Source organism: Zingiber officinale, chromosome 9A, assembly GCF_018446385.1.
Source record: "Zingiber officinale cultivar Zhangliang chromosome 9A, Zo_v1.1, whole genome shotgun sequence".
Taxonomy (NCBI): Eukaryota; Viridiplantae; Streptophyta; class Magnoliopsida; order Zingiberales; family Zingiberaceae; genus Zingiber; species Zingiber officinale.
The window spans coordinates 16772733-16786640 of NC_056002.1; the positions used below are offsets into that span (position 1 = coordinate 16772733).

A 13908-nucleotide genomic window follows, 5' to 3' on the forward strand; every position below is an offset into this window, starting at 1 on the left:
TTATAAATTAAGGGCGATATTTTTTTCCCTGATAAGTCTGGTGCCTCTCAGTTTCTCTTAGTTCTTGTCTAACAATATTTTTTATGTACATTAATCAAATCTCATAAACAAAATGTATGGCATTTTTATATTATTACTTTATTATAAATTTTGTATAATACTTTTAAAAAAAAACACCGTGTTTAATGATTGTTGAATTCAATAATTTATCATCATCATTATCTTTTTATAAAAAAATAAAAACACCCCTAGCATACTCAGCAAAAACCTAGGCAAGCATCAAGAACTCTCCGTGAACTCATTGCCATCCAAGTGATAAACACCAGGCATCGTAATTTCCGCATGAATGCACTACTGATAGCATTTAATATTCAAAAAGGGCAAAAAAAAAAAAAAAAAAAAAAAAAGGTTACCATTATCAACAACACATATACTTTATGCAAAAAAAATACAAAAACTCACTGTGGTTCACATCTTAATATACATCATCTTAACACCGCCATACTGAATTCTATTGAATAACGTTTAAATTGTTTTTTTTTTTTCGTTTTTCCATTTGCTAAACCTGAATTGCTTTATCATTTTAATGTAAATTTCCAAAAGTGAAAGCCATAGATTACAGGATAGATGTTTGGAGAATGTGGACACTGATCCAGCATATCGGCCTTCAGCATCAACCTGGTGGTGGTTATGGAGCTACTGCATATCCAAGTCTGGTTTGGTTGGGTATTCAAGTCCTTGCAGAGCTGGGATTCTTCTCCAATCTTCATGGGAGTAAGCAGGTATGAACCAGTATTTCTTGTCTGTTCCGAATACCTGTTGTCAGAAATAATCAATAATCAGCCATATGATTGATAATTAGTGTAGTAAAACAGTTTAGGGTAGGTTTGGTTCTTGAAGTGGAGAATGGAAACATGTGCTTGTAGTTTGGAAAAAGAACTAGATGGTTTGTTTTATTTCTTTAATCAATTTGGAATATGGTGTGAATAATACAACGAATAGCCTTCATATTCTCTAACCTGTTCGAAGTTTGTCTTGTGGCCAAGATCATACTTCCATTTCGGAGTTGTTTTTTTCTCATATGCCTGATAAATTGAATGTTAGCCTGCATATACACAATATATGCATAAATGACTTTCCATTCAAAATGATTCGCTTACCTCGATAGTTGTGGTATTCTTCATTACTAAAGATATGTGCATGATCAGAAACCCCATAACACTTAATGCAAAAGCCAAATTCAACACTAGAAGAATAAAAACCTTGTCGGCAGTCACAAAAGTTGAGAAAGCAGAAGTCGAATAAAAAGAAAGTTGCTGTCTTTTGTGAAAGTGAGGCGAGCATACCAAATGTGAGAAAAGTAGTTGCAAGTGCTGCTGGCGTCCCAGGTATCTCCACATCTTGGAAGAATGCAAGGAAATAGGGAAATAGAGAAAGTGTAACAAGAGATGACTCTAAAAATGTGTAAAACTGCATCAACAAGAAGAGAGGAATTGCTTGAGTGCCTTGTAACAGAAGAAAATCAAACATTTGCATGATTGTGTGCTAATTGCCTGTCATACTACAATCGAACATGTAAATTATTACCTTTATTTAACAGGTAATACTACCATCAATTCATATTGAATTGTAAATGATGAACAAGAATGGAAAATAAAAAATAAAGCATTAAGTCAATATGTGAACAAGTGACACCACGTTTACATTCTATTCTAGTTAGGATTCATGAAACAAGTGATAAGGTGTGACCTTTGGTGTTGAGGGATAACTTTTGAATTCGAGAAACGATTTCTACGCATTTATCTAGATGAAATAGTATATAGAAAACCTGTAAACTTATAGCACTAATGACTTACATCAGCAATTGTTCAATAAGAATAACAGATATCTGACCGACCGTGGAAGAAGAAAAAGGAATGTAGAAACCTACCAGAAAAAGAAGAAAGAACTTATAGTTTAAAGCTCCAACGCAGTTTACAACCCACACACAATGGTGATCCATCTTAAGTACACATCTCCCACCTAACATAAGAATTAATATCAAACAATTGGGGCAGGCATAAGTAAACCCATTATCGAATGATTCACTGTACTTGACATATAACTAAACATAAGATCTATGGTCTTACAAACAGAACAGTGATGGCAGCGAGGTGGCTTCAACCGATTGCACTTCCTGCAGTATCTTATTGCTGGGGTTTCTGAGTCTGTAAGTCCTGGTTGTTCCATGCCGGTTAATAGAGCAGTTTCTCCAATCTCCTCATCCAGACTTGGCTTCCAATTTGGGGGCACATCACCTGGGTCGGTGAAAACGACTGAAAAATATGTCCACAGTAGTAATCCCAACTGTAAAACCAAATATTTTAGTTAGGGAGGAAATACACCAGATACAAGTATCTAGATGGCATAAAAATGCAGTTTTTCGCCCTACAACCTCCATCCTAATCCTCCGTCAGTTCACTTTTGTTAGAACATCTAATTGCAACTTTCTTTTATTATGTTGTCATCACTCTTGCATCTAGCTTTATTGACCTTTCCGAGGAATAGGAAGCCTTTCTCTAAGAAATATATGAAGGCCGTTTTTGTTCCTAAATCAAAGTTATTTTTTTGTTATCGTGCACAAAGACAATGCTTCATGAGCATAGAAACCAATAATTAATCAGACATACACAAGCACGAAGAATTTCGAGGATTTACCAGCTAAAAATTAGAAATCGGCACAGAAAAAAAAGCAGGGAGACGAATAGAGGAATACCAAGACATGGAAGGGGACCAAGACGACGAAAGCGAGGAGCGAATCGAGACCCCCGGCGACTAGGGCGGGTCCATAATGAGCGACGACGACGGCGTAGTAGCTGACCCCGACGATGGCGAGGACGAGTAAGATCATGATCGAGCCAAGAGCCCTTAAGGCGGTACAGAACTTGAAGACGTTCCAAGCCATGGCAAAGGCGACACCCGATCTCATCCCCCACGCTGGCTCTTCCTCTCCGGTTAGAGAAGGAAGGATGTAGATCCGAAAGGCGGATCCTCTCTCCCTCTCCGGGGCGATTCCTCCGCTTCAGCTTTAATTCAAGGATCCCATTGCTAGGGTTTCACCACAAGCAAGGGATCGGGATCCGGCGGTGGCAAGGAGGAAGGAAGACGTCCATTTCGTCCGTTTGTTTAGTAGGAGCAGAGAAATATTAATTTTCTATTTTTCTTTTTGACCAAATAACTAATAAAAAAAATAGGAAAAAAAGGAAAACAAACAGTCCTCAAGGCTAGTCGTTAACCCAAAATTTCAGTATATTTTTAAAAACACCTCAGCACTTAATGAAATCTGATGTGTAAACGTTGAAGTTTACACTGCGATATTTATAAAACGAAGAAAGGAAAATAAATGATACAGAATCATCCCTGTAGGCATTTGTATGGATGTCTATTTTTTTATTTTTAGGAAAAAAATTAAAAATTTAAAAGAGAATATTTGTTTGAAGAGATATCAGAAACTTTAGGGGCAGTTCAAGAAAAAAAGCTACTTTATCTCAAGGGCCATTATGAAAAATCAACCAGAAATTATCTGATACGGATTTCCGAAACTACCCTCACTTCCATCGCTACCTGCTGCTTTGTCCTCGGTCATTTCCTTGCAATCGTGTGTATAAGCTCGTCATTTCGTTATCTGATAGCTTGCGTAAAACAGCGCCCCGGCCCGTTGCTGACCATGATGATCCGAGAGTGGATCCTGATTATACTTTCTGATCTAAGGATTGATTTGAATATATCCTACTTATTTAATAGGTGAGGTCTATTTAAATTAATCAATCAGCCTATGTAATCTATCTATTGATGATATATTTTTTTTATATTTTATTTTAAAGATTAGTAGTTATTTATGATTTATCTTTTTCGTTGTTGATCTTGAGACGAATTGACAGGGACATTTGGGGTGAACATATATTCATCTTTTTGTCACTATATTTGTTCCCATATTTTGATTTGTTTTCTATTTTTTCTAGTATAAAATTCACTTTTTCATTTAAGAGCAATTAGATCGAAGAAGGTAGAGTTCAAGGTTATTATTATTATTATTATTATTATAATTATATCTAGATTCGTGAAGTGGAGGAAAATCTCATGTTGGTCTTGAGATGAGTTGATAAGGGCGCTAGGAGCGAGTATAATAACTTTTTACTACCGTAAAGAGGAGGAAAATTCATTGCTGAAGATTGCGCCTGAATAGAGAAAAGATTGGTGGCTTTCATCCGTGAGTTTAGTGAAGTGTTTTGCCTTCTTTTAACTTGAATGTGGAGGTATGCCTTCAAGTGTTGTGGGTTAATATATGATAAATTATTATTATATGAGTATATTAATTTTTTATAATTACTTAATTATTTATTTATATTTTTTCCTTTTGTAAATTTAAAATTTTGTAATATAATTTACTAATCTCCTTATTGTTGGACCTCGTGGTTGTTTTGATGTGATCAACCAAGTTAGTTAGGTTCTATTTGTATTTGATCCTTGTATCTAAGTGTGCAGAAACTTAGGAGCGCATGAAGTCGAGCGGAAGACGCAGCTAACGAGAAGGACGGCATAGGAAGGAAGCCGACAGGCTCGGTGCGTCCGAAGAATGAGAGAGCTGCGGAAGAGTACACCGGTGGGCGAGAAGAACGTGCGTGACGTTCGAGGGACGTAAAGACAGGACAGAAGCCTGCTCGAGGAGAAGGCCGAGAATTGGGTTCGGGTGAGCCCTATTCCGATTGGCCGCAATCACCCAAAAGATCGGAGCATCGGAAGTTAAAACGAAGTGGAAAAGAGCTGGAAAACAATCCTGAGACGCCTCACACTGGTCTGAGGCGCCTCAGACTAGTCTGAGGCGCCTCAAGCAGTTTGAGGCGCCTTCAACACAGCTTGAGGCGCCTCCAAGCTGGTTAACTCGACCGTTTGAGCGTGGATAGAGTTTTATCCGATCAAACTGCTTGGAGGCGCCTTGGACCTTGTTGGAGGCACCTTGGACCTTCGAGATAGGATTTTCAGGAACTATTTAAAGGCCTCTGGAAGTAGGAAATAATCATTCATTCAAGCAATCAACTTTGTAATCAATTCCTAATAACTAGTGAGTGTTCTAAGTGTAAAAAGGCTTCTCCACCTATAGTAAAGGAGACTCTGCTAGTGGAGCTGTTCAACCGCCTTGGATTAACAACCGTCTTGGTTGTAACCAAGTTAAATTTCCTATCTCTATTTTCTTTTCTGTTATTTCGTTATTTTTATACTTGCTATTATTTTAAGTTAAAAGCCTTGAGGAGAGTATAATCTTATTTTGTAGGCAATTCACCCCCCTCTTGTCGGCCTCGCTGCACCAACAAGTGGTATCAGAGCCCGACAGCCTCAGAAGGACTAACCGCCGACTGAAGCACAAAGATCAGAATGATAGCCGGCGCGAACATTCATCCCCCGAAGTTTGACGGAGACTTCGCTACTTGGAAGCGAAAAATGGAGGTATTTTTTAAAACTAAATTTGATATACTTTTAACAATAAAATATGGATATGCAGCGCCAAAAGACAAAGAATAATTCAACTGGACAAAGAAGGAGCCGGCCGATTTCGTGGCCAACGGAAAGGCAGAATTTCACCTACTCAGCGTGCTGCCGCCCTAGGAGGTAAGTCGGATCGGAAGCTACGACTCCGCCAAAGACCTCTGGGACAAATTCCTGGAGCTCCACGAAGGCACCTCAGAAGCAAAGCTAGCAAGACGCGACATCCTCCGGACTCAGTTAACGAACCTCCAGATGAACAACGGCGAGAAGGTAGCACAACTCCAAGCAAAGATTAAGGAGCTAATAACTCAACTAAGCAACCTTGGAGAAGAAGTGACCAACCGGGACTCGATCCGGTACGCACTCAACGCCTTCCCCAAAACTCCAGAATGGGCGTCCTTAGTAGATGCATACTACATCTTTAAGGACTTTGAGGTAAGTAGTCTAGAAAGTTTATTTTCTACCTTCGAACTTCACGAGTCTCGACTTGCAGAGCCTAACAAGTAGAAAAGTCAAACCTCAAATTGCCTTACAAGCCGAAAAGGACGATCCCGACTCCAAAGTGTCGATCGACGAAACCGAAGCGGTGCTACTGGTAAGACGTTTCAATAAATTTCATAAAAATAATAAATTTAAATCGTAGTCGAGGAAACATCAGCGTAACAAAAGGACAGTCCGATGCTATAACTGCAATAAGGAAGGGCACATCAAGGATGACTGCCCCAAGTTGAAGAAAAGACACAAGGAGAAGCCTCAAAGACCGACGCCCTCTACACGCAAGAATTTGAAGGCCACCTGGGATGATTCTTCATCCTCTGAATCAGAAGTCGAAGCCTTCTATGGATTAACACTGATGGCCAACCATTTCTTCGAAGATGACTTAAGCTCAGAGATGAGCATAGAAAAAGGGGGAGAAACATCAGAAGAAGAAGAAAGCTGCGACGAAGGGGGAGCATCACCAAGTAAGGTAAATAAGGTAGGTGATCTCACTCCTAATCAGTCCTTTCAATTTATCAAATTGCTTACAAAAGATCTAGCAAAATTAGAAAAAGAAAATGTTGAATTAAAATTGAAATTAGCAAAAGCATGCCCACTAGAAATGTATGATAACTTAAATTTAGAAAATGAAAAATTAAAAATTGAAATTGAGAAATTGAAAAATAATGCATGCTTAAATAAATTTCCAAAATCGAAACTAAGAATTTATGGAAAATTAAATTGGTGCATTAGAAAACATTAGGGACAACTTAGGAAAATTCCTAGAAACTATATACCCCCAAGTTTTTAAATAACCAGTAGGAAGAAACCTTTATTGGGTTCCAAAATCCGTTTTAGACTGATTTTTTTCTTTAAGGCTTTCAAAATAAAAATTAAACAGATAATTTCTTTTGAAGTTTTGTCTAAGGAAGTGGTTGTTGCTCCAATAACCAAGAAGGCCTAGTGTCTCACCACGATCTGGAAGTCAAAATATTGAAATGAAATGTTTAATTAACATCTTATTAAAACATTAAAAGTAAAATTAAATAATGTTTTAAATTTTTTTTCATACTTAGGAAAATATTCTTGCTTAGAATTCTTGCTTGGAAAATCTTTAGAACTATTTTTGCCTAAGTTAAAAAATCTTTTAAAGTTAAATTTTTTTTTGGTTTAACTTAAATTTTTGTTTGCAAAAACTTAAGGAAATCTTAGAAAAAAATTTCAAAAGACTTAGAATTTTTTCAACAGACTTAGAACTTTTTAAAATCTTTTTCAAATCTATCTTAATTAACTTAGAATTTATTTTGAAATACTTGGTACCCCGTTTTTTGCTGTGATCAAAGGGAGGGGAAATAGGTACAAGTCAAGTTTAGGGGGAATTAAAATTATAAGAACTAAATTTTATGTTTGTTGCAATTTAGTGGAATTGCAAATTTAACCTTTAAATGTTAGTTTAGTAATTTTCTTAAAATTAATATTTGTTTATTTTTACCCTAACTTGAACTTGGGTTGATGCACATCAAAAAAGGGGAGATTGTTGGACCCCGTGGTTATTTTGATGTGATCAACCAAGTTAGTTAGGTCATGTTTGTATTTGATCCCTGTATCTAAGTGTGCAGGAACTTAGGAGCGCAGGAAATCGAGCGGAAGACGCAGCTAGCGAGAAGGACGGCACGGGAAGGGAGCCGACGAGCTTGGTGTGTTTGAAGGACGAGAGAGCTGCGGAAGAGTATACCAGTGGGCGAGAAGAATGTGCGCGACGTTCAAGGGACGTAAAGCCGGGACAGAAGCTTGCTTGAGGAGAAGGCCGGGAATTGTGTTCGAGTGAGCCCTATTCCGGTTGGCCGCAATCACCTAAAAGATCGGAGCATCGGAAGTTAAAACGAAGTGGAAAGGAGCTGAAAAATAGTCCTGAGGCGCCTCAAGCAGTTTGAGGCGCCTTCAACACAGCTTGAGGTGCCTCCAAGCTAGTCAACTCGACCGTTTGAGCGCGGATAGAGTTGTATCCGGTCAAACTGCTTGGAGGCACCTTGGACTTTATTGGAGGCGCCTTGGACCTTCGAGATAGGATTTTCAGGAGCTATTTAAAGGCCTCTGGAGCAAGGAAATAATCATTCATTCAAGCAATCAATTTTATTCCGCCTACTGTGAAGGAAACTCTGCTAGTGGAGCTGTTCAACCACCTTGGATTAACAACCGTCTTGATTGTAACCAAGTTAAATTTCCCGTCTCTATTTTCTTTTCTGTTATTTCGTTATTTTTATAGTTGCTATTATTTTAAGTTGAAACCCTTGAGGAGGGTATAATCTTATTTTGTAGGCAATTCACCCTTCTCTTATCGGCTCCGCTGCACCAACACTTATAACTATCATTTTCTCTCCTCTCTTTATGTTGTTTTTTATACTCTATTTACAATTTTTGCCTTGTTATATCAAAGTCAATTCATCTCCTCTCTTGGTGAACTATAGAATAATTTTATTTTCAAAATTTTTTGAGACTGTTATAGAAGAATTGTATTTTCTTGAGTTTTAACCATTAGATGAATTGCCCATCGGGTTGACGACTAGCTCCACAGACCATCGGAGGTCCTTTCAGCGTACTTTGTCCTTACTCGCACGCACCTTGGAAAACTTCCCAGGAGGTCACCCATCCTCAGATTTCTCCCAGCCAAGCACGCTTAACTTTGGAGTTCTTAAGTTTAGGCTTTCGAAAAGGAAAGTGCACCTTGGTGATATGGATAGTACCATCTAACCTTTTAAGTCATACTTAATCAGAATCTCATAATCAGGGTATTACAATCACCCCCACTTAAAGACACGACGTCCTCGTTATGTAACCACGAATCACACCACAGGCAAATCCCAGAATCTCCTTCTCTAGGTGGTGCCCTGGGTGATCCTGCCATAGGCGCACTCACGGTCGCAGGGGGTTAATCAATAGTCGTATTCGATTTTGAACGGAGGAGATCGGATTTTAATTTCTTTAAGTCCATCTGACAACTGAAAAATGTGACTATTGATTCTCCCATCTCCATGAAAATCCGGTAGTCAACCACAACAACGATTCCTTAAACCTGAAGCACCCAACATGGCAACAATAGTTCCTCTTATAGACTCTGAAGTGACTCAATCATCCAATGTTATAATCACTGTTCTTATGAACAATTTCAGAAATTCCTTGCATCTCAGCCGCATGCCATGTCTGCCTCTTCTCACATAGGTTTGTCCTCTATTGATACCTCAGGTATACATTCCCCTATCAGAATCCTTAATTATGGAGCTTCACATCATATGTCACATAATATCAATTCTTTTATATTCATAAATTAATCTCCTTCTATGTCGATCATGACTGCTAATGGTTCTCCCATGCCATTAGCTAGTGTTGACTCGATTTGTACATCTAATTTATCTCTATCTAATGCATATCATATTCCTAATCTTACTTTGAATCTTGTCTCAGTCGATCAATTATATGATTCTAGTTTCTCAGTTTCTTTTACTTTATTTTCTTGTTATGTGCAGGATTCACGATCCCAGAAGTTGATTGGGATAGGTCGTAGGCAGGAGGGACTATATATATTAGAAAAGTTGAAAGTTCTAGATGTTGTAGCTTATAGTGTTGATTTGTCATCCTTTCAGTTAAACTCTACTTTTTCTGATTTTTATTGGTGGCATTCTCATCTTAGACATGTTTCTTATTCTCATTTGAAATACTTAGCTTTAAAGGAAATTTAAGAAAATTACAAACTCATGATATTTCAAATTGTTGTTGTTGCAAATTGGTAAAATTATCCACTTTACCTTGCTATAAAAGTATCTCTGTTTCTCTTGCACAATTTGAGTTAGTTCATTCATACACCTGGTGGATCCCGTTACTATATTTTCTTTATTGATGATTGTACTCATTACACTTGGATTTATCTTATGAAACATCGTTCTGATTTCCTTGGAATCTATCAAATGTTTTGTGTCATGGTAAAAACTCAACATAATGCTATTATTAAATGTTTCGATGTGATTTGGGTGATGAATATACATCCAATATTTTTTTTGAACTACTTGCCTCAGATGGTACACTTCGTCAAAGTTCTTGTACTGACACTCTTGAACAAAATGGTATTGCTGGAAGAAAATATAGATATATTGTTGAAACTAAATATTCTCTCCTACAATATGCAAATGTTCCTAGCGAGTTATGGGGTGAAGCTATTCTTACTGCAGTCCATTCTATCAATAGAATTCCATCTTCCATTATATTTGATTTTTCTTTTGAAAAACTATATGGTTCCGTTCCTGATTATTCTGTCTTAAGAATTTTTGAATCCATATATTTTGTCCTTCGTCCTCATGTTAAACATATAAAGCTTAGTTCTCGGTCCGCTCTTTGTGTTTTTCTTGGCTACGATAAGGTTAAAAGGGATATAAATATTATGATCCAGTTAGTCAAAAACTCTATGTCTCACGTCATGTTATTTTTCTTATACACATCACATTCTATTTCATTCTCTCTAACACTCCTAATCTTCAAAAATATGATCTCACTTGTATTAATCATTTTTGCACTGATTCTAATGATATATCATCTCATGTTTCTCCACAATTAGACCATCCTAGAACCTCTTCTTTTAATGATGCTATTTGCAGGATTGACACACATATATATTCTGGTCATCAACTTCCCAATGATCCCTCTGCTCTTGCTGTTTCCCATGATGTTCATGTGATAGTGGATCCTCCTTCTCGTTACCCTCAACGATCTCGCAAGTCTATTCAATTACTTAATTTTGTGTATTTTATTTATTCTGGTTCTTTTTCTTCTTTTTTTACTTCTATTCACCAATTATCTGAGCCCTCTTCTTATAGAGAGGTTGTTTTGATCCTCTTTGGAAGTAGACTACGGCGAAAGAACTTTCTTCTTTATATCAAACAGTACTTGAGATATTGTTCCTCTTCATTTGGGGAAGCGTGTGATTGGTTCTCGATGGTTGTATAAGATCAAAACTAAATCTAATGGGTCAATTGTGTTAGGACCCCTTGGCGACCAGCTAAAGGGGGGGGGGGGGTGAATAGCCCCTGCACAAAAACAAATAAAAGTACCTTCCTCGGCTTATAATTTAAACAAACAGTTGCATATTTCTTGTTGTTTTGAAGCTTTGGGAGCAAGTATGCTTATATAGCCTTGCTCGGGGCGCCTGGTTAAGCACGCCTTGAGGAATTTACATTCAATCGGGCTTCGCTCAACCGATCGTCTGTTTAAAGTTTTATATAAAGATGATTACCTTTAAGCTCGCTCGGGCTTTGCCCGTTCAAGCGCACACAGAGAGCCTTACGCTCGATCGACTTTCGCTTGACCGATCATATGCTAAGAGTTTTATAGAGCTAATTGTCTTTAGGCCCGTCTGGATTTTGCCCAGTTGAGCATCAGTAGAAAGCCTTATGCTCGATCGACCTTTGCCCGGCTGATCATATGTTAAGAGTTTTATAGGGTTAATTACCTTTAGGCCCGCTCGAGCTTTGCCCAGTCAAGTGCTCATAAAAAGTCTTGCGTTCGATCGACCTTCGCCCGGTCGATCATATGTTAAGAGTTTTATATAAGGCTGATTGCCTTTAAACTCGCCCGGACTTTTTCCGGTCAATTAGCGCACATAGAAAACCTTACGTTCGATCGTCTTTTGCCCGACCGATCTATGTTAAGAGTTTTATAGGGTTAATTATCTTTAGGTCGGCCCGGGCTTTGCCCGGTTGAGCGCCCATAGAAAGCTTTACGTTCGATCGAGATTCGCTCGGTCGATCGTATGTTAAGAGTTTATATAAGACTTAGCTAAGTCTTAAATGCCTAGATCCTTGATGACCCTTCAGTCGGCCGAGCTTTCCTAAATTCGATCGTCCATTATCTGATCAAGCACCTTATTTCTTGAGTTTGGGAGTCGAATCCTATGGTCCTTATACCTGATCGACTTTATAACTGGTCGGCTCTCTTTGAGCGTCTTGCTGTAGGACTGCACAATCAAGGCCCAAGAGTCTTGATAAACATATCCAAGTGAGGAATACCCCTTTACTTCGAATTAACTCACTACATTATCTTAACTTTAACTGACACGCCTTCTTTTAAACCTATTTGATATAATATATATCACTAATCTCTTCTTCAAATCTAATGGGAAGAGATATAGTTAATTGACTGGACTTAAATTCCAGTATAATCGGTATAAAATTTTTACAACACTGCTATTGCCACGTATGCATGCAGTGGCTCCGCAGTTAGTACGAACCAATCACAGGCTCATATTTTCTTATGTTAACTGTAGCAATTGATTAATGTAGAGCCAAAGCATTAGTAAATTAATTAATTAATGACTTCTCCTCTCTAAAGTGGTTTTAGCTGACGAAGTTATAATTAAATGCAGACTTAAGTGATCATTAATCTCTTCTTTACCTAACTTACTAAAGCCTTTTGACGAATTAGCAGTCTAAGTGATTAATTATGTACAAATTAATTATAGGAGGGGCATAAACTACGTACTTGAACCACTTTAATTTGGAGAATTTAAGAGAATGAGTAAGATCATTTCCAAACTAAAATGAGATGAATAATAAGGCAGTGAATTTGGTAAATTAAATAGTTTAGTTGAGCTGGACGAATTGAATGAGTTGGTTGAGTCGACTGAGTTGGACTAATAAATTAGACCAACCGAACGTGTTGATTAATGTAAGTTAAAGAGACTAATTAAATGAATTGAGCTAGCCAAGCGAAACTAGGCAAACCATAGGTGCTAAATGGACTAAGCAAAATTGTACTGACAATACCCAAAGCCAAGCATTATTATCAATTAAATGGACTAAATATGTACGAAAATCGAATTAACTCATCCATGATTGATCATTCATGCAAGTCATTCTCATTCAATTCAATGCCATTCTTTCTTATCAAACATAGTCGTAACAGTCTATGAGCTAAAAGTTTGATTCAATTTGACCAAACAAGCCATGATCAAAGCAACCATGCTCATAAAATCTAGCTATATTTTATGGTGGTAAAAGATAATTCGTTCATCCCAGTACTGTTGGATCGAGAAGCGCCAGAGGGGGGGTGAATAGCGCTCGTGGCTATTTCGTTTGATTCGTAAAACTATCGGAGTTAAAAACACGCAGCGAAATAAAGAAACACAAACACAGAGACACAGGGGAATTTACTTCGTTCGGAGCCTAGATCAACTCCTACTCGAAGGCCCGCGATCCTTGATCGCTTTCCGTGGGCAACAACTATAAGTTCGAATAGAATTACAAGTGAAGTACAATAATCAATAAGAAATAATTAAATTATACCGACGACAATATCAATAACTGAGGATTCGGAGCTCTGGGTCGTCGGGGGGTCGTTGCAGCACTTCGAGATCGTGTCGTTAGCAGCTAGTCGCAGAAGGATTGCTTGGAGTGAGTTATTGAGAGCTGCTGGTCGAGACCATCTTATAAAAGGTGTTCAAGGCGCCTTCATCAAGCTCCAAGGCGCCTTGAATCTCTAAGTTTCATCCCGGAAATTATTCCGCGATGAAGATTTGACCACTGCCCTTTATCCATATCAAGGCACCTTCATCACTGTCTAAGGTGCCTTAAACCATTTGTTCAAGGCGCCTTGAGCTTCCTTCAAAGTGCCTCCAACCATTCTGGATAGCTGGCTTCGGCTCGCATTCGAGGCGCCTCGGACACTGTTCATCCGAGGTTAACTTGTGCTCCTTTGGTCCTGCAAAAGTGTTAGTCCCAAAATACATACCCTGCAAACCAAAGTTAGCACAAAACAACAGTAAATATGATAACAGAATAATGACAGTCTCCGGACTATTCGGGTCTGACTTCAGATTTCCAACCGGAAATCCTAGGTCGACCCGACGCCTACTGTTCCCTCTAC

At 38.2% G+C, this 13908-nt stretch overlaps 1 protein-coding gene across 2 annotated transcripts; it reads right to left on the reverse strand.

Annotated features, from left to right (window-relative positions):
* Window positions 1-415: 415 nt before the first annotated feature.
* On the reverse strand, window positions 416-3176 carry LOC122020999 (probable protein S-acyltransferase 14). Of its 2 annotated transcripts, none has more exons than XM_042579069.1 (7): window positions 2756-3174; window positions 2130-2346; window positions 1931-2022; window positions 1347-1470; window positions 1161-1246; window positions 1020-1085; window positions 416-816 (listed from the first exon to the last, which is right to left on the reverse strand). In XM_042579069.1, exons 1-7 carry the CDS (start codon window positions 2966-2968, stop codon window positions 697-699), a joined length of 918 nt encoding a protein of 305 aa, XP_042435003.1. In that variant the 5' UTR covers window positions 2969-3174; the 3' UTR covers window positions 416-696. The 2 variants fall into 2 exon arrangements, 1 of the variants encoding a protein (XP_042435003.1); XR_006122404.1 differs by having other exon boundaries at window positions 733-816; window positions 1161-1262; window positions 2756-3176.
* Window positions 3177-13908: the final 10732 nt, after the last annotated feature.

Bases quoted from the DNA above. Each gene is read 5' to 3' on its own strand.
- LOC122020999 (XM_042579069.1), bottom strand. From the start codon at position 2,968: ATGAGATCGGGTGTCGCCTTTGCCATGGCTTGGAACGTCTTCAAGTTC. The intron at 1,086-1,160 runs GTAAGCGAATCA...TCAATTTATCAG, and splicing joins AGAATACCACAACTATCGAG to GCATATGAGAAAAAAACAAC. The intron at 817-1,019 runs GTTAGAGAATAT...TTCTGACAACAG, and splicing joins ACAAGACAAACTTCGAACAG to GTATTCGGAACAGACAAGAA.